Here is a 19544-nt window from a genome sequence, read left to right on the forward strand (position 1 = left end):
ACAGGACCTGTCCTCTGTCCCTGACATGTCAGAACTCAGTAAATGAGTTTCTGAATGGGTGGGCAAGTATGCAGGTAGATGGAGGGGTGGAAACAGCGGCCTCACACTCTCTTTTTGTTTACATCAAACTATTTCTCTCTCTCTCTCTCTCTCTTCTCTCTCTCTCTCTCTTTCTGTCTATGTCTCTCAAAAATGTTGGCACTTCCTAAAATGCCTCCCTCCGCTCCTTTCTCTCTTCACTCTTTAGCAAGCTTACTGGTGCCGATGAGTCTCATATGTATGAGTACTACTGTGGCTTTTACCCTGAGATCAGCGGTTCTCAACCTGTGGGTCACGCTCTCTGAATTTTTTTTTCTTCAGAGATATCTAAAGGATATCTCTCTTGGTGTTTCATAAACATTTCATTCAAATCACTTCCAAAAATATTACTCATTATCCAATCCCAAGCTCAGTTCATGACCATTTGATGTTGACATTACATTCTTTGTATAAAGCCCCCCCCACCAAAAAAAACCCCACACTTGGTATCCACCCACAAGCGCATATCCTCCAGGCTCAGCCTGGTCTTTCCATTGTATTCACTCTCTCACTTGGTAGCCACACCAAGAACGAGGTCCTTAAAACCTTGGAGTCATCCTACATTTTTATCTTTCCATCATCAACACCATCTAATCAATCACCAATTTATCTTGACTTTTGATTCGCAAATCTCTGTCAAATCTATCTCAATTTCGCTATCCTCATTATTGCTACTTTCCTCCGGACCTCTGACATCATACATGATGGGGATGTGTGCAACAGCTTCCTAACCAGCCCCACGGCTTCCCTCTGTCAGCCTGTGATACAACCACCAGACAGATGTCTCCACAACACAACTGACCACACTAGTCACCTACGGACAATACTTCAGTGGTTCTCTAATAGCAACAGGAGAAAGTCTAAACTCTTTACCAACTGTCTTCCAATTGGCTCCAGAGGAGAACTGTGCTACATAAGGTTTTCAATAACTGCAGACTGCTAGGTCTTTCTCTGCAGCACCCACTTTTCAATGATTAGTCAGACTCTTAATCCTCTGCACCACTCAGGGTCTCCTCTAAACACCTTGATATTGCTCAAGAAGCAGCCAACTACATGATCAATTCTTCATGTGGGCACAATGTACTCTGTGAGCACTGACCTGCAAGAACAGTAAGCACAGGACCCTTCTCCAGACACACCGAGCCTTTCTTTGCATCCTGTCTCCTTCCTCAGCCTAGAATGCCCTTTCCCACGCTCTTCACCCGCTCAACTCCCATTAATCGTTCAAGTGCTTAATCATGGAAAGTTTCCGTCGGCGAATTTGTCTTCACTATTCTCTCCACTTGGTTTTGCTGTTTCTGTCCTGACATCTACAACCATTCCAGCATGTGCCTTACTCTTTTCATTACTTGCTCAGATGTCAGTCTCCCTACTTGATCAGGCATTCCTCAGGGCATGGCCCATATCTTTTTCATCTTTCTACCCACAAAACCCGGCACACCCATGCTGTAAAAGCAAGAACGGGGAAGTGAAGAAAACGGAACATTCCCAGAAGGCATGTAATTGCATGTATTTGTACATTAGGGACTACATTAAAAAAGTGTTGCTTAATATAGATTCCATATGTTTTATTCAATTAATGCTAGGGATTCCCAACTTCGTAAGTGTTAGCATTCTCTTAATCTGTACAGGCAGATTCCTGCCCATTTATTTATTTAACTAATACTTCCTGCCTTGAGGTCTTGGATGAGTCTTAGCAACCACTAAATAAATCAAAATACCCACAAAATAGTTCTTCCAATTCACCTAAAGTAAATGAATTAATTTACCAAAATAGCCAATGAAAAAAAGAAAACTGACACTAAACTAATATGTTTTATGAATTGTTGCTGGGTAATAAGACCCAAATGAAGGAGGAAACACTATCTTCTAGGCATTAAATTAAATGGTTTGGAGAAATTTAGTTGCTAAAGTTTCCCAAATGTTAACTGAACAAAACTTCATGACCACTTTTTTAAAAAAATATGGAACGCTTCACGAATTTGCGTGTCATCCTTGCGCAGGGCCCATGCTAATCTTCTCTGTATCGTTCCAATTTTAGTACATGTGCTGCCGAAGTGAGAACCATGACCACTTCTAGGTTCAATAAAATGGCAATTTATGGGGTCCAGGATTCATCTTTTCAGCACATTCTTTTAAAATATAGTCTCTCTTCTGAAATAACACCTTAGAAGATATGTAAATAAAATCCATTATGCAGTGAAAATAAAGCCTTTCATTTCCTCCACATTTCATCATCTTGGACCCTCTTGGTGAGCTGTGCAGGAGCAAAAAGAATCCATCGTGAATTGTCCCACGGGATTGGAGCCCTCATGTGGTCCATCTAGTCACCCGCCATGTTCATCTGCAACCCTGGGCACCACTGCCAAACTGGGTACACGGTGACTGAGCGGCATCATTCGGTGCGGTGGCCTACCCTGGAATCACACTGTTAGAGTTCTAGCATGGCACAAAGAACAGGAGATCTGGGTTTGGAAAGGAAGAAAGAGTTCCAGGGCAACTACATCCTGCACTAGAGCTCAGGAGTCCTCTGGCCTAAATTATTCTATAGGTGGTTTCTTCTAAGGCTCACTTTCTTCATACATAAAATGTTGGTAAATGTATGTCCAATTGCAGTATTTCAAATGGAATGCTTTGTTACAAAGAATTTCTAAACTATAGAGATATAACCAGTATAAAATACCTTTTATATGTATTATATATACACATTTGAGTATACATATATATGAATTTCTGACTATAAATAACTAGGCTAAGAGATTCATTGTGGTTACCTCAAGAAGGAAGGGTTATAGGTAGGATTCTCAGATATGATATTCAGGACACCCGGTTAGATTTGAATTTCAGATAAACTGAATATTTTAGTAGACCTTATGCAGAATTGGGGCATATTTATTTTCTTAAAAATATTCATTGTTAAAAAAAAAAAAATTCATTGTTTTATGTGCTAAATATTTCTATTCATACAATCCTATATTAATATTTGTTACATGTAGCAAACTTAGCAATGTGCTTTTTCATCCTTTAACTGTATTTTCTAAAGTTTCTGCAATATGTATAATGAGGGGGAAAATTGGAATTTTTAAGAAACCTCTTTAGTTCAAAAGAAGTGCCTTAAGTGATATGCTTATCTTTCTTTAATTAGAGGCCAAATCCTCTGAAGCCTTGTTTACTCCAAGTATGACTGTGGACTAGCAGTGTCAACCTTACCTAGTAAGCTTGGTCCACATCGTAGAAAGTCAGCTCCCACCCGACACCGCCGATACGAATCTGCATTTTAACAAGTTTCAAGGAGATTTCTATGAGATGTTCTCCTCTACTGAGACTTCGACCAGAATTTTGGTCTTCAAGGTAGTTTAAGACTTTCAACGGGTAACCAGGGAAGAAAATCCTTGGGTCAGACTGGAAGGAGAATCTAAGACCACATCTTTGGCATGGCAGTAGAAGCGGATTCTAAGAAAAGAACCTCACACCTTACATCCTGGCCTCTCAAGCCCTCGGCTGCCCCATACAGTCACACAGGCTGTGACTTAAGGCCAAACTGATTGGTCTTGGAAGAAGTGCAGCCAGGGTGCTCCTTAGAAGCAAGGATGGCAAGACGGTCTTACATGCGTTGGACACTGTCAGGAGAGACAGTCCCTGGAGAAGAACATCATGTGGGTAAAGTGGAGGGGCACAAAAAAGAGGAAGGCGCCCGACGAGATAGATCGACACGTGGCTACATCAACGGGCTCGGGCATAGGAGCAACTGTGAGGGAGGCACAGGACCGTGCAGTGTTCGTTCTGTGGTGCCCACTCAATGGCATCTAACAACAACAAATGACTGGCGGGCACCAATCAGATGCACTTTGGTAAGAATAGCACCCTTGGAACTGTACCCAGCTCTACTTTGAGACCCAATCTAACCCACAGGGACTCAAGAGGGAGACTGATGAGAAAGCAACCCATGGGTTTCCTGAGGCTGTTTGGCTGGGGTATTCCCTGAGTTGATGTAATATGTTTTGTTTGAGGTGAGTGGGCCAGGAAAAGAGCGTTTCTTGGTTTCATGACTTGGTTTTTGTTTAAGAAACTTAAATCTTTCACTGCTGGTGAACAATTAGTTAAGCGGGTGAAAGCACTCTGAATGGCATGACTAAGATCCTGTTGTTAGGTGGCATCAAGCAGGTTTGATTTGTGGTGACCTTATGTACAACAGAGTGAGGCACTAGCTAGTCCCGCGCCAACCACACATTGTCATGGTGGGTCCCATGGTTGCAGCAACCTCGTCAATCCATCTCACAGAGGGTCTTTCCCCTTTTTAGCTGACCGCTTCTACCAAGCACGATGGCCTTTACGAGGGGCTCGTCTTTTCTGATCACATGTCCAAATAAATGCCTCACCCTCCTTGCTTCTAAGGAACACTCTGGCTGTACTTCTACTTCTTTTTTTTCCCTTTTGCTTGGTGCTATCGAGTTGATTCTGACTCATAGCAATCCTATGTGCAACAAAACAAAACCCTGCTTGGTCCTGTATCATCCCCACAAATGTGTGAGCCCATTGTTGCAGCCACGTGTCAATCCATCTTGCAGTATTCCCTTGTTCTGTTCGCACGACTATCTCCTGATTCAGTCCAGGTTCCACATACGGAAGCATGGTGAGCACAAAGTATTCTGGAATTCCAGTTCTTCTCAAGGCTAGCCATACTTTGTTAGGGTCCACACATGCTGGTTACCTGTTAGACTGCTACCTACAAGGTAGAAAGATGAGGCTTTCTACGGCTGTAAAGAGTGACAGTCTTGGAAACCCACAAGGGCAGTCTTACCCTGTCTTATTGGATTACTAGGAATTGAAGTTAATTTGATGGTGGTAACAATAATACCTTCTGAAATACCCGAGTTCATTTCTAAGAATCAACCAAAAGAGCAGGATAGGATAGGTTAACCAAAAGCAAGGTAAGCAGGGGCTTACTTACAACAAAGCAGAAACTTTGATGTAATTAACCAAAGGGGGTGGGGGGTGGACTGGTCAGTACAGACTGACAAATTAGCACAGGAAGTCAGTGCTTCCCTTGTGTGTTGCATAACCCACCACACTGGAGCAGGACCAGCACCCTAGGATCTGTCAAATGTCATGTCGGAGATCTTCCGCTTTGGAGGAGACCGAGGCCTGAGGCCCTTCAATCCCCTTGTGGAATGTGGATAGATCACTGTTATAGATTGAGCTGTGTCTCCTAAAAACACATGATGTAAATCCTACTCCATATGGTTTATAGTCCCATTTGGGGGTGAGTTATGCTAATGAGATGGGATTGGTGTAGGGGGACCTTGAGTCAATCTTCTTGAGATCTAAGAGAACAAACACGAAAACTAGCCATCAGAGATGGGGAAGATGAATGCAAAGCCACAAGCAGCCAGGCGGGATACAGAAGCGGATGAGATGAGGCTCTTCTCCCAGAGCTGGCAGAGCCTTCTGCTAGAGGCAGTGCCCTGAAGGCAGACTTCCTGCCTTCTCAACTGAGAGAAAGTAAAGTTTTGTTCATTAGCATTACCCACTTGTGGCATTTCTGCTATAGCAACACTAGAGACCTATGATAGGTTTTGGTACCAGCCGAGTAAGGTGCTGCTCTCAGAGACATGGGAGCAGTTTTGGACCTTGGGAATGGGTAGATAGATGCTGGAAGAGATTTCAGGTGCTGGTAACAAAAGTGTAGATTGCCTTAAAGAGGCTGTTGGCCGAATGATGACTTCCAAAGCAATTTTGGTAAAGGCTCAGAAGGAAGTGAGGAGAACAACAGAGAAAGTCCCTATCATGTTAGAGACACATATGGCGCTGACAACCGAATGTGACTAGAAATGTGGCCGTCAAATGTCGTTCTGATGAGGCTTTAAAGAAAGTGCTGAATACTGAAGGCAGGCCTAAGCTTTCAAAGTAGTGGTAAGGAACTTCTCTGAATTATATTCATACGTTTGGTGAAAGGCAAGATGTGTAAGCAATGAACTTGGATTCTGGCTAAGGTGACTTTGAAGGAAGGTGGTGAGTTTTCTAAGGAAGATCGTAAGGCAGCACACTTTCTCTTTCCCCTTGTCACTTTTTGTAAAATGTTGAGGGGGAAACAGATGGATTTAAAAGCCAACAGTGAACAATGAAACAGAATTTAAACGGGAAGCTAATAACGAGCACAAGATTGAAGAAAACATTCTAAAACCGTGATGATGACTGTACAACCCTTCTTGATGTGACTTAACCTTTGAATAGTATGATATGTGAATTATATGCCGATAAAACTGTTGGGAAAATGTGTTAATGATCTTATACAACCTAAGGACTTATGTCCTTGAACGTTCATCGAGAATGTGGTTACATAATCTTTGTTAGAAAGCTTATGCCTCTGGGTGGTGGGTCTAGCCAACACACAGCAGAAAACCCATCCGCTTAGATGGAAAGAGACAGAAGAAAATGAAAGGAAAGAGTTCTTGGAGGCAGCAAATAAGCCCAAGGAGCTGCTACAGCTGTTGTCCTCCAAGAAAAGCAGGGACCATCCCTAAGGCTACCCAGAATCTGCAGATCTGTAGGAGGGGCACAAGAAGCCTTTTCAAAGGGTAGAACCATGGTCCTCTAGGCCTCGGAGAATGGGGCCACAGCCTGCTGAGCTTCAAGAAGATGGAATTCAATTCGAGTGTGAGGGTGCTGTTAAGGTGTGGCAAGGGGATGGGACAAGTGCCCAAAGCTGAGGAGGCAGGGCTGACATGCCCAAAGGGCAGAGAATGAAGCCTGTCTGGGCCAAGGGGGTGGGATCGCCACCCAGTTGAACACTCTGTTGAGGGAGCAGAGGCATTGTCCAAGTGGAGCTGAAGCCCAGGGCTAAGGGACTTCACTCAAACTTCAGAAGGTGGTGCCAATAAGCAGAACCTGCAGGGTGGGGTCATTGTTCAGACAGGCTCAGAGATCAAAACCAAACCAAACTTCACAGGCACCAAGTGGATTCGGCCTCACAGCAACCCTACAGAATGGACAGAGCTGCCTCTGAGTCCCAGGAGTAACTTTTTAGGGGAGTCGAAAGCCTTGTTCTCCCTCCGAGCAGCTAGTGGGTCGAATTGGCTGACCTTGCCATTCAGAGCACAACTAATGCCCACTGTGCCACCGGGTTCTTAGTCTCAGGGGAACAAGGGCTATTTTAGAGGGAAAGTACATTGTTCCACTGGGCTTTGGATTGCTCGGTGTTTGTTGTTGTCCTTTCTTTCCCTCCGGTTATTCCCATTGTAATGGGAATGTCCACCTTGTGCCAGCCACCATTGTACTTTGAAAACAGGTACCTAGTCAGCTAGGTATCGATGAAAAGAAATTTTACCCCAGGATGGACTATACCTAAAGTCTCACCCATACTGGATTTAGATGATGAGATTTTTTTTTATACCTGGAGTTTAAGACATTTGGGATGACATTGATGAGTAAATGTATTTCGCAGGTGACAAAGGTATGACTTTTGGAGGACGAATTAGTAGAACATTATGGATTGAGGTGTATCCCCCAAAACACGTGCTGTGAATTCCAGCTTCCTTGCCTGTAGTCAAAATCCTGCTTGGTAATTGGTTGTTTTATTATGCAAATGAGACAAGATTAGGACCGAGTGTATCTTGAGTCATTCTCTTTTGCAATAGAAAAAAGATTGATGAGCAAGTTAGCAAGTACAGATGGAAGGAGATTGACACCAAGGCCAAGGAGCTCTCCAAGAAACCCTGAAACTGACGCTGAAGATGCAGGGCCTTTCTCCAGAGCTGACCAGGAGAGAATGCCACCCTCTGGGGCCAGTGGCCGGAATTCCAGGTTCTAGCCTCAGAAACCGTGAAAACATAGATTTGTCTGTCAAAGCCATCCGTTGGTGGTCTTTCTGTAGCTCACCAAGACAATCACTATCTAAGATATACAAGAGATGTTGCTGCTCAATGCATTCGTCCATTCATGTGTTTCTCTCACTCGACTGTCATTTCCATGAGAGCAGAAACTTTCATCCTGCTGATTCATTACTGTATCTGCCTAGCACGCAAGACACACTCAGTAAGCTTTTGGTGGAGGAATACAAGAAGGCAGATGGTTTGTCAGCAGGTCTTTGAGTGGCACCCTCGTTCACTCACAGCTACCCAGTCAATGCCGACTCATAGCAACCTAGGTGACCCTCAGAGGGACCCAAGGAGTCCTGGTGGCAAGGAATTTGGGAGCTGCTAACTGTAAGCTCGAAAACTACCAGCCACTCCAAGGGAGAAAGATAGGGCTTTCTACTCCCATAAACAGTAGGCGGCACAGCAGGTTGTTAACTGCTAGGTCAGGAGTTCAAACCACCAGTTGCTCCTCAGGTAAAAGGTGAGCTTGTAGGCTTCCATAAAGACTTGTAAGTCTCAAAACTCCTATGCAGAGTTATATGAATAGGAATCAGCCTGATGGCAGTGAGTTTGTTTTCAATCAACCTTGGCAGGTTGGCAGTTCTAAGCCACCCAGCAGTACCAAGGGCGAAAGGTGGGGTGATCTCCTGTCATAAAGATTACAGAGCCAAGAAGCCTCAACGGGCACTTCTACTCAGTAACACAGGAGAGCGCCATGATTCTGAACGGACTGGCTGCAATGGGTTGGCTTTGTTTGATCTTTTGGTCCTGCTGGCGACCAGTAAGCAACAGCCCTTTGACCACATTATGTGCGGCTATATGGTTTTTCATCCATCGTAGACTTAGATTTTAGTCACGCATTTTGACTACTGTTGCTTTGTTTTCCACTGGATTACTTACGAATGTGTTATACAGCTCAGAACAGAGACTTTTCGGGTAACTTCTAAGCCCACTTAGCTCTCGAAGCAAACTGCTTCTTCCTATCCCTCACATAACCCAGTGTTGTCTCAAAGGGATGAGGGGCAGCAGCTACACCAGGAGACCCTGCCAGAGGGGGTGAAACCAGAATGACCGTCTCTCACATGTTTGTGCAGTGTTTCGGCAGAAACATGTCATTTGTTACAAAAATATCCCTGTAGTTAGTTATCATAACAAAACAATTTTCATAAGTTCAGCTTAGAGGTGTCAATACAAGATTAATATTCTATGTTAATTTAATTCCTGAAATTTCTAAGAGGATCCAGTCCCCAACCCCAAAACCAAACCCAATGCTATCATATCTACTCTAACTCACAGTGATTGATACCGAGTTTACAAACACAGATGGTCTCACTGTTCCCCCAGAGGGGCTGGTGGTTCTGAACCATCGACCTTGCAGTGAGCAGTCCGATGCGTGGGTGACAGCGCCACCAAGCCTCCTTCAATCAGGTCAGAGCTGCCATTGTGACCGATGACAATGACACTGAGTCGTGTGGTTTTTGTCTGCACATGCTACAAGCATGCACTTCGATTTTGTTGCTCTTGGTGTTGCAATAGCTGCTGATTCTGTCAAAAGTCCTCATATTTTAACTATAATCCTGTGGTCATTCAATCTTTGTGGACCTGTAACTATTTTCAGAATGAAGTAGTAATTGAAGGAAAAGAAGAAGAAAAACAAACGAAGGCTCTGCTCCTTTACTAATAATGCTATAATTAATAATGTGATTCTGTGTAGAAAGGTATTATAAAGCAATGCCGTTGTTGGTATCCACATAAGAACACTATCTAATAAAATATGCTAGGCATACTACATAAAGTAATAAGAGTCAGTACATTTTAACCATTGATAATTATGTCTCATATTCTCTGATCACAATGAATGGTAATCATGACTAAGCATTCTGCATGCTCTGCTGTGGAAGGAAGGAGGTCCGTGTGGGGTATGGGAGGGTGACACCATGAAAGACAGCCCAGATGACACCAGCCCTGCTGGCATCATTGCATCTGGCCCTCATTTTCCTTAGCTGCAGTATTATCCTTATCCCTCTGTGCTGCAGCCACAGAGAAAAGGGCAGGGTGACTTCCAAAGAACAGTTGCTCTTTCTCTTCCTTTTAGAAAAGTATCTGAGATCAGTGGTGCTGTGAAAAATAGATTCTTCATAGTGTGCTGCGACACACACACACACACACCCCTATATTCTCTCTCTCTCTCCCAATCTGTTTACGGGCTCTGCGGAGAGGCAAGAGTCTTTCTGGGAACGTGGGAAGGAGAGCCCGATGCAATCTCACAGGCTCCTCAGACCCGACTTCACAGACGACACGTCTGCAGGGTTGAAAATGGAACAGACTGCGGGCTGGCACCACGGCTTCCAGAGATGGGCTGAGTGACAGGAAGCGCGTCCATCAGCACGCGCAGTGAGCGGGGAAGGCTGGAAACAACGGGTGGTTGCGCTCAGTGTCCCAAAGGAATCCTGGGCAACTCAATTAACCTCTTTCTGCCACATTCTCATCACTTATAAATTGAGTACAGCAACCTACCTCGCAGAGATTGCCGAGGGATACGCTAATAAATATGAACAGGCAGCGATCTGCAAGGTAGCTAATAATATTATGTTAACTAGCAGAAAATCATGGGGCTACAAGGGACTGTGGAGGGCCCCTGAGTCCTTTCATATGGGCACACAATTAAATCATTGCAGAAGGATTAGGTTCTAATCTTTGTAAAGGGGACCCACAGAAAGGCATTCCCCAAAAACTCCCTTTGGTCACAGGATTCGTCCTTTAGTTCACAACATTCCGAGCCTGCCTCCTCCTCCTCCTCCACTGGTCGGCCTCGTCCCTCCTCCCACTGTGTGGGAAGGACTCACTTGCCCTTGGTGACGGCACCTCATCAGAGATAATGTCGAGGTCCACCATGGTTATGAGAACCATGTGGAGACAGGCCGGTTGAGGATTTCACTGGATTCAAATCCTTGCTGGCTCCCTGAAGTGGAGCAAAGGATTGCTCCCACCTCAATTTCCTCTCCCATAAAACAGTAGTGGCTCTGACCACCCAGGAAGGCCTCTTGGAGCTAGGTGAGAGAAACAAGGAAGGCACTTCTCACAGTGCCCGGCTCATGGTACGTCCCAGAGAGAGAACACAAAAGAGGGGGGCAAACAACAGAAACCGTGGGGGAAAGGAGACAGCGATCAGTATAAGATACGAAAAGAATAATAATTTATCAAGGGGTCACGAGGGCGGGGAGGGGAAGAGGAGCTGATACCAAGGGCTCAAATAGAAAGTAAATGTCTAGAAAATAATGATGGCAACATAGGTATGAATATGCTTGATAGAACTGATGTATGGATTGTTATAAGAGCTATAAGAACCCCCAATAAAATGATCTTTTAATTAAAAAAATAGAAGAAGAAGAAAGAAATGAGAGAGACAGTGAACAGATTTCAGGTAGTCATTTGACTTGCTGGACTAATCCCTGAACATGTATCAGATTCTTTAAGCATGTGATTAAATAAAAATATCTATTTATGCCATAAAAAAGAGACCACGAAAGTTTGTATCGATAACATTTTGGATATTATTAATGAATTTTCTATTGGCAAATCTGCCTATTTGCCAACGCTGATTTGTCACCTCCTTATCACTAATTTGTCACCTCCTCATCAATCCTGGCAGTGTTTTCATGGTTAGTGGCTAACAGAATCCAGGATGGCAAAGAATATGAGTTTCTTGACAAGGATGCTTTCAGTGGAGGTTGAATAGACTGGGTGGTTATTTGCTAATCCAGTGCTCCTGGTGACTGACAAAGGAGCCTTGAGGGGCCAAGGGGCAGACAAAGGAGTCCTGGGAGGCAGGGGGAAGATAAAGAAGTCCTGGGGGGCAGGGGGAAGACAAAGGAGTCCTGGGGGGCAGGAGGCAGACAAAGGAGTCCTGGGGGGCAGGGGGCAGGCACTGGCTGCCAAATGACAGGTGTTTGGAGCCCACCAGGTGCTTCCTGGCAGAATCAGATGGCCACAGGCTTCTGGAAGGAGTTACAGCCTTGGAAACCTGATGGGGCAGTTCTACTCTGTGCTATAGGATCACTACGAGTCAGATGAAACCTAACGAAAAAAACCCACTCTCTTTCCACCCCATTTTCCCGTGAACTTTTCATATCCCTTTGCACCTCTGGAAATAGATACAAGGTTATATACCACTATGCAGACTAGCTTTAGAGATCCCCTCAAAATGGAAAATCACTCCATCATACCAATGGCTAAAGAAAGAAAGAAAATGTTGGTGCCACTGTTTGCTCCTTAAGCCTCGAGTGTTTGTTTTGAGCTGGGGGTGGGGGTGCATACTGTAATTATTTAAGGGCTTTGGGGAGTGGAAGGTAGCAGAAGTGCCCCGAGGAGAACGCTTGTCTGGCAACCCCAAATCCACTGAAGAGATCTGAGGAGGAAAGATGCAGGAGACAGCAATATCTCCCCACTCTCCACCCAGAGGCTGAGGGCCCCGCAAGCAAGGAGCAGAGCACCCTGGGAGGCAGGGCCAAGAGCTTGGGAAGGCATCGGAACCCCAATATCAGGGAAGAAGTCCATGCCCATGAGTGGTTAATGACAACAACACACACACAAAAACAAAGCCACGGAACGTGAAGGGACCACAGAGTTCGGTTCGTGTGCCTATGGGCTGGGCGCTAGCCAGGCTGACTGGAGTAGTGAACTTTCTGCCCATTTCTAGGTACGAGGTCTGATACTTCTAAGGAGGAAGAGATCCCTGAGGACACGGACTGAGATGTATGCCCCTGGTGAACGGGGCTTTCAAACATGCCAAGCCCTGTAAGTCCAAACCGACCTGACAGCAATGAACTTCGTATTGGTTTGGTAAGCTCCGTCAGCCTGTGTGAAATGTAGTTATGCCCATTTGCTGCAGTGGGTGAAAAAACTCAACCGGTGTCTAGCCTGGGGTCTCTGGATCCCAGTTCTGCATACTTGCCACTGTGCCGTGTTACTCTTTGTATCTGGAAATTCTAGCCTGTTCCTGGAATCCATTATTTCCAAGTGATATATTTCCAGTATAAAACTGAAGTGTGTAGGATACAAAATTAAACTGCAATGTGACTACAATTACGCTGAAAAATAAAGAACCAAATCGATATACCGAAAAAAAGACTCAAATATGCTGCAAAATTTCAAAGGACAATTGGATTTAAGTGAAGGATGCTGGGCACACTTAGTATTCAACCATTTTCTACATCCAAAATTTACTTTAATGAAGCTATGTTTATTTACAGCTTAAGATGTTAAATCAATGAATGATTAAAAATACATATATGTGTGTTATATGCATATGCACACTCACACATACACAGATCTATGGACTGATTCTTGAGAGTCAATGTACACAACAGCGAGGCAGTTCCTGGAGGAGAAAAGGGAGCTCATCCCTACCTTTCCAGAGCTATGCCGGTCCCTTCCTCCCCTGCAGTACACAGAGATACATCTGGCAATGGAGTCAAACATTCAGGAGGCTGTCAATGCTCTGTAGATCATGTGCTAAGCCAACAGCAGGAACCACTTCTAAGTTTTGACAAAAGTCAGATCAGAAGCCTTCCTATTCAGAGCAACAAACTCAAAGAAATAATAGATGGACTTCTACAACAGGCTCTTGATCTTTCGTAGCAACCCACACTAATCTCTGGGGAGGAAATGCTGTCTAGAACTTGTGAGAGTGCGACACTTTGGGGAAGCTAGGGCGAGAGGGCCGAGTGCTCTCATATCCTCTATTAGTCATGATTCTGCTTGCTGAACATGAGGAGGACTTGAAGCACTTACTGATGACGATCAGAGATACCGCTTTCCAGATGCATTGCAACGGCACATAAAGAAAACAAAAATTCTCACAACATCCTGATGCACAGAAGATACATGTGCTGTTAAGGGTTTTGTTTCCCTTCCATTCCAAATTAACCACCCCAAAGCAGCAGGGAAGAAAGCAAACACTGCTCTGCAGGGGGCAGAGCTGCGGTCAGAGACTTCTTCAGAGCGACAGAGACAAGGATGCCACACCGAGCATGACCACGGTGCCCCTGACTCAAGTCAGAGTGTCCTTGGCTCCTCGTGTGCCTGCAAGAGGTGGTTGCTGACGAAGGAAGACCTACGGTCGGAGGCATCTGCATTATAGTGCGGGGAAGAATGTTGAATCTTCCATGGACTACCAGAAAAAGGAGCTAATTTGTCTTGTAAGAAATACAGTCAAGAATGCTTCTCAGAAGTGAAGCTGGCGAGACTTCATCTCACATCTGCAACAAGTGAACAGGAGGGCTCGGTCCTTGGAAAAGGACATCCTTCATGCTTGTGAAGTAGACGCTCCAAGAGCACAGGAAGCCGCTCAGTGTGACCGACTGGGACAGTGGCTGCAACAGCAGGCTCAAACGTAACACTGGTTCTGAGGATGGAGGGGCAGAGGAGTATTTCATATGGGGTAGGTGTGGCCTGCGCCCTGGGCGCTACTGAAAGGGGGCACCACCGAACCGCCGTCTTTGTTAACCATCACCGTTTCTATTGCCAAAGGAGCCCTGGTAGTGGGTTATGCTTTGGGATGCGAACTACAAAGTCAGCCGCAGCTCAGAGCCGCCACCCACTACATGAAAGATGAGGCGTTCTATTCCCATAAACAGCTACAGTCTTGTGGGTGAAGGGAGACAGCGGTCGGTGTAAGATATGAAAATAATAATAATTTATAATTTATCAAGGGTTCATGAGGGGGCAAGGGTGGGGGAGGGAGGGAAAAATTGCTGATACCAAGGGCCCAAGTAGAAAGAAAATGTTTTGAAAATGATGATGGCAACATAGGTACAAATGTACTTGATACAATTGATCTATGGATTGTTTTAAGAGTTTTAAGAGCCTCCAATAAAATGATTTAAAAAAAAAAAAAGGCTACAGTCTTGGAAACCCGCTGGGCAGCTCTGCCCTGTCCTGTAGGGCTGCTGTAGAATTGACTCAATGGCAGTAAGTGCGTTTCCTTGGCCGGTTTTAAAGGCCCTTTCGGCTTGTTCACTTTTTTTTGTTCTTGGGGGGCTTCGTTGGGCCAGGCAGACTGTGGAATCTTGCTTTGCTAAGTGGAGGAAGAAAAGAAGCCAGGAAAACAAAACAAAGATAACTCTGAGCACATCGTAGGCCCACTTTCATCAGTGAACCAAGGAAGGGACAGTTGCCATGACCGTGCAGTGTCACACGTGTTAAGGAGATGTTTGGTTTGCGATTTTGAGTTGATAGGATGCTAAAGTTATCTAAAAATTGGGTGTCAGATGTTCAGACAGGGGTTCAATTTCAGATGCTATCTTCCATAGAGAACCTCTAGGCACGGGGCTAGGCTGGGTTTCTTTCTATGGTACACAGGGGTTGCTATGAGTTAGAATGTCCTCAGAAGCCCCTAACAAGAACATTATTCACACAGTGGCCGAGGACATCCACAAGGGCCACTCTGTTGCATGTCTGCCTCCTGTGAGCTACCTGAAGTTTTCCCAAATCATTCTTACCTTCACACAAGCCCGTGTTCTCCAAGTAAAATTTGTCTCTACAGTGGGACAGGCATAGGCCATACGGGGCATTCCCTGCAGACAGTTGCTCAACTTGCAATCCATCTTCAGGCTTCCAACACCGGGAGCAGTGAGAGGGCTCGGGCCCCACGCAAGTCAGGCACGAGGAGTGGCACGCTGTGCATGGAACAAAATGCAGATGTTGGCTGAGGGGTTAAAGTTGTTGAATGCACAAGAGGACAACCTGACATGTAAGCCCCCAAATAATTCACAATAAAAGGTTGTTAAAAACACAAAAAAATCTATCTGAAGGAACATACGTGTGTTGCAACCAAGGACCCAAACCAACCCTAACCCACTGCGACTGAGTCCGTTCTTCCTCAAAGCAATGTTCTCCCGGGTTCCCAAGATTGCACACGTGGTGGGAACAGAGCCTCACCTTCCTCCCACAGAACGACTGGTGAGTCTGAACTGCCGATTTTGCTGTGACCAGCCCGGGGCCTGAGCCACAGCCCCACCAATTCAATGAAAACCCCTTAGAAAAGTTCACCAGAGTCATCCTTCCAAAAAATCCTTTTTTCTCATTCCTGTGCAGAACACGGAGTCAGTGGTAAGGACACCTGTGGGAGACGCACTGAGGGTGCTCACCAGTCACAGTGCAGGGACTTTACATGCTGTCAGGCTGGGTCATGAAAAACAGAAAGTCAACAACAACAAAAACCACAACAGCCAGCAGGACAAGACAGGCTCGGTCCTCCAGAGGAGCACACTCACTGCGTGGCACTGTGCCGCGATGCCCCTGTTTTCTCTGGTAAGGGGAGGAAGCATTCAGACAAAGGGCATGGCTCTATCTTTTACCCAAATGGCTGCTGTGTTATAGGCAACAAATTCCACTTAGAATTTAGGTGAAATGTGTTCTTGTGAGCCAGGCCCTCTATGAGCGCCGATAAGACTTTCACAATCCCTCACGGTCCCTTGTTTCATGGCGACTGTGAAAGTTAGATAAAATACAGGACCCAAACCATCTCGTAACCCAAACCAACCCAACTCACCACCACTGAGTTGAGTCTGACTCATAGTGACCTTGAAGACAGGGTGGGTAGAATTGCCCCTGTGGGTTCCCGAGACTGGGACTCTGTATGGGACAGGAAGCCTCTTCTTTCTCTTGAACAGCAGCTGGTGCTTTGCGGTTAGCAGCCTAATGCCTAACTGCTATCTCACACCCACTGTTTGCTACACGTTCCTTTACACATCTAATGCAGCTGCTCTGTTTGAAATACCTTTATTTTCCTCAACCAACCCACAAACTCTTTTCTAAGGTGACTGACAGATAAATTCAAAAACAAAAACAGTAATAACCTCACTTATAAAAAGGTTTGCTCCCCATGTTCTAGTTTCCAAGGGCGCCAAAGATCTATCTCTGTCCACCCGCCTGCCTGCCCGCCCCCCGCCGGAGCCCGAACCCTCCTGGGCACGCAGCTATGCACACTTCCATTTCACCCAGCCCACAGGCAGTGCTGGGGCCTCTGTTTGCTCGGGACCATTAGCAGCAAGAAGTTCTTCAGGGAGAAACCAAATGAAGGTGAAGAAGCAAGCACGCATTCGCCATGCTTGGAGGGAGGGAGGGAGAGAGAGTGTGTGTGCGTTGGTGTGGGAGGGTTTTACTGAAACAAAATTGCCTTTAAGTATAGTCAGAAAATCTGTGACCGTTTAGGGAGTTTTCGTAGATAGTCAAATGTGATTTTTTTTCAGAGATGCTTCTCAAAATTATTATAATGAAAAAAAAGAGAGTATTTCATATACAGTGAACCCTCGTTTATCGCGGTTAATCGGTTCTAGACCCTACCATGATAAATGAAATTCCGCGAAGTAGGATTCCTTATTTGTAAATCAAATATTTTCGTAGTTAGAGCATAGAGGACATGAAAAAACACCCTTTAGTCACCATTACACTCGTATCACCCAATTTATTAAACGAGAAAGGGAAAATACAGTAAAACATTTTGGACGTTACAATTATCATTTATTATTTATTATATTATTTATGGCTTCAAGCGTGTACAGTATGAGCCAATCAGTGGCAGTAATGACAGAGCATGCGCTGTTACGCAAAATCCGCGATAGAGTGAAGCCGCGGAAGTCGAAGCGCGAAGTGGCGAGGGTTCACTGTATTTCATATATAGGAAAGGGTTTCAAGAAGTTCATGGAAAAACAAAGTTCAAAGCTTACTGCCACATAAGACACACTGGAGGGAGAGCTGTACCAAAAGGAGAGTGATTGGAACCAAGGGACTGTCTTTGCGACAGAGAAGTCTGTTCAGAGCGGCAGCGACACTGACGGTACCTTTGCAGATCCCGTGATCGGGGTAGAAGCCCTCGCCACAGCTCGGCAGGCAGCGGCCTTGGCGCAGCACGTGGGGGTGGGCGCAGGCTGCACAGTCAGAGGCCGTGGGTCCAGAGCAGCTGGCACACGAGCTATGACAAACTGAGGGACAGAGTGACAGGGACACTCAATGGGCTAGGTGACTACAGTCCTAACTTCCCGGCAGGCATAGCGTATGTACTAGCTAGGAATCCCTCTTCACCAAATGCTGAACTCCCCTTTGGATGCAACACCAAAACGAGGGGGCGGGTGGCGGTGGGGTATCAGACATGTTTTTTGGTGTGTGTGCCAGAACTGCCACAAAGCCCCTTTTACTCATATCCACACCCTCTGTCCCCCCAGCCAATGTCTATATAGTCTTTATTCCAGTCCAGCTGCTGGACACAGTCCACTGTATCCAGCTCATGGCAGCTCCAGGTGTGTCAGAACAGAGCTGTGCTCCAAAGCTTTCTGTGGCTGATTTGTAAGAAGTAGGTCACCAAGCCTCACTTTCAAAGCACCCTTGGGAAGACTCGAACTGCCAGCCTTTTGGCACACTGCTGAGCACGTTCACTGTTTGCCCCACCCCTGGCCTAACTGACACTTTCTATAGCGCTCATATTCACTGTTTTGTGCACAGTAACACTGTCCTTCCCCATATGAACATGATGATGTGGTGGTGCTAGGGGTCGCTGCGTCGGTCCATTATGAGGAAGGTGTGATTAATCATAGTATACAGATGAGGAAATGGATGTCTTAAGAGATTTCAACATTTTCTGAAGATCATAGATAGAGCTCGTTATTTACAGCCATGGGATGTAGTCTTAGGACAGTCTAGAAAAACCCATGGTGTCTGAATAGGAAACTGTAGGCAGTTTCTGGGCCTGTCTGTTGAGAACACTGGAAATTCCGTCTGGCTCAATCCATCCAATGGTCTTTGCTGTGAGCCAAGTCTGGGTCTCTCCACGGTGTGTGCATGAGAGAGGTTGCACTAAGTGACGCTGACGAGACTTTTGGTTTTACCATTCTATGAGTTTAAGGGAGATTCACTTTAAAGAACCTCACCACCACATGTGACATTGGCAGGAGCCTCTGGGTCCTGCTTGGCCTCAGGTAGTGGCAAGGGGACACCGCTCACCCTAGGAGATGAGTGGAAGTTAGTCCTCGGGGCTGGATCAGGCCTTTGGCAGGGCGCTACAGAAGTGAGGCGAGGCCACTGGACAACAGCCCCCTGGGACTGGAAAGAGAGTGTGTGTGGCCAGAATGAGGGCCGGAGGAGGGGGTGCTGGGGAAAGAGGAAGAAGATGTGGGGGCAGGTACAAGGGTTGGAAGCCAAGGAGAGATTGATGATGAGACTTGGTGGGACAAGGTTAGATATTTTGTCACTAACTGCCACTCGGTAGAAATAAGAACCTGTATGGAGATTTCAGAGGCGGGGGACAATCAAGGCGTCTGCGGCAGCAGGAAGCTAGTTCTCAGAGGTCCCAGTGAGGAATATCACAAGTTAAACGTATAGAAATTGGACCCTCACAGTCTCAAATGTGAGTTTAAGTGTCAAGATTGTGCACACGGAAAAGAAATACTATATAAGTAGTACTTTTCTAAACTGCTAGTGACTGTAATTGCTAATTCTGCCAGCGAGCAAATTTGGTTCACCTTTTAGTGTGATGAGTTGTAGTTGCTAATACATGTCCACAGGGACAAATGAAGAGCATCAGCATGTTCCTGGCATTTCAGAAGAAGTAAC

At 45.6% G+C, this 19544-nt stretch overlaps 1 protein-coding gene and 1 non-coding gene across 2 annotated transcripts in view; both read right to left on the minus strand.

The window, feature by feature from the left end:
• Positions 1-19544, minus strand: part of FRAS1 (Fraser extracellular matrix complex subunit 1) — a 593853-nt gene that overhangs the window by 247835 nt on the left and 326474 nt on the right. Inside the window, exons 16-17 of the mRNA XM_013004822.2 lie at positions 17780-17920; positions 15437-15613 (exon numbers count right to left, since the gene is read on the minus strand). Coding sequence (XP_012860276.2) covers positions 15437-15613; positions 17780-17920 — 318 coding nt within the window. The remainder of the gene's footprint in view (positions 1-15436; positions 15614-17779; positions 17921-19544) is intronic.
• On the minus strand, positions 2037-2143 carry LOC115873341. The gene has a single exon (XR_004048348.1). It is a non-coding gene; the product is annotated as a U6 spliceosomal RNA (small nuclear RNA).

The sequence above is a fragment of the Echinops telfairi genome, unplaced genomic scaffold, assembly GCF_000313985.2.
Source record: "Echinops telfairi isolate 266 unplaced genomic scaffold, ASM31398v2 ScPeMD7_7468;HRSCAF=8506_0, whole genome shotgun sequence".
In the NCBI taxonomy this organism is placed as follows: Eukaryota; Metazoa; Chordata; class Mammalia; order Afrosoricida; family Tenrecidae; genus Echinops; species Echinops telfairi.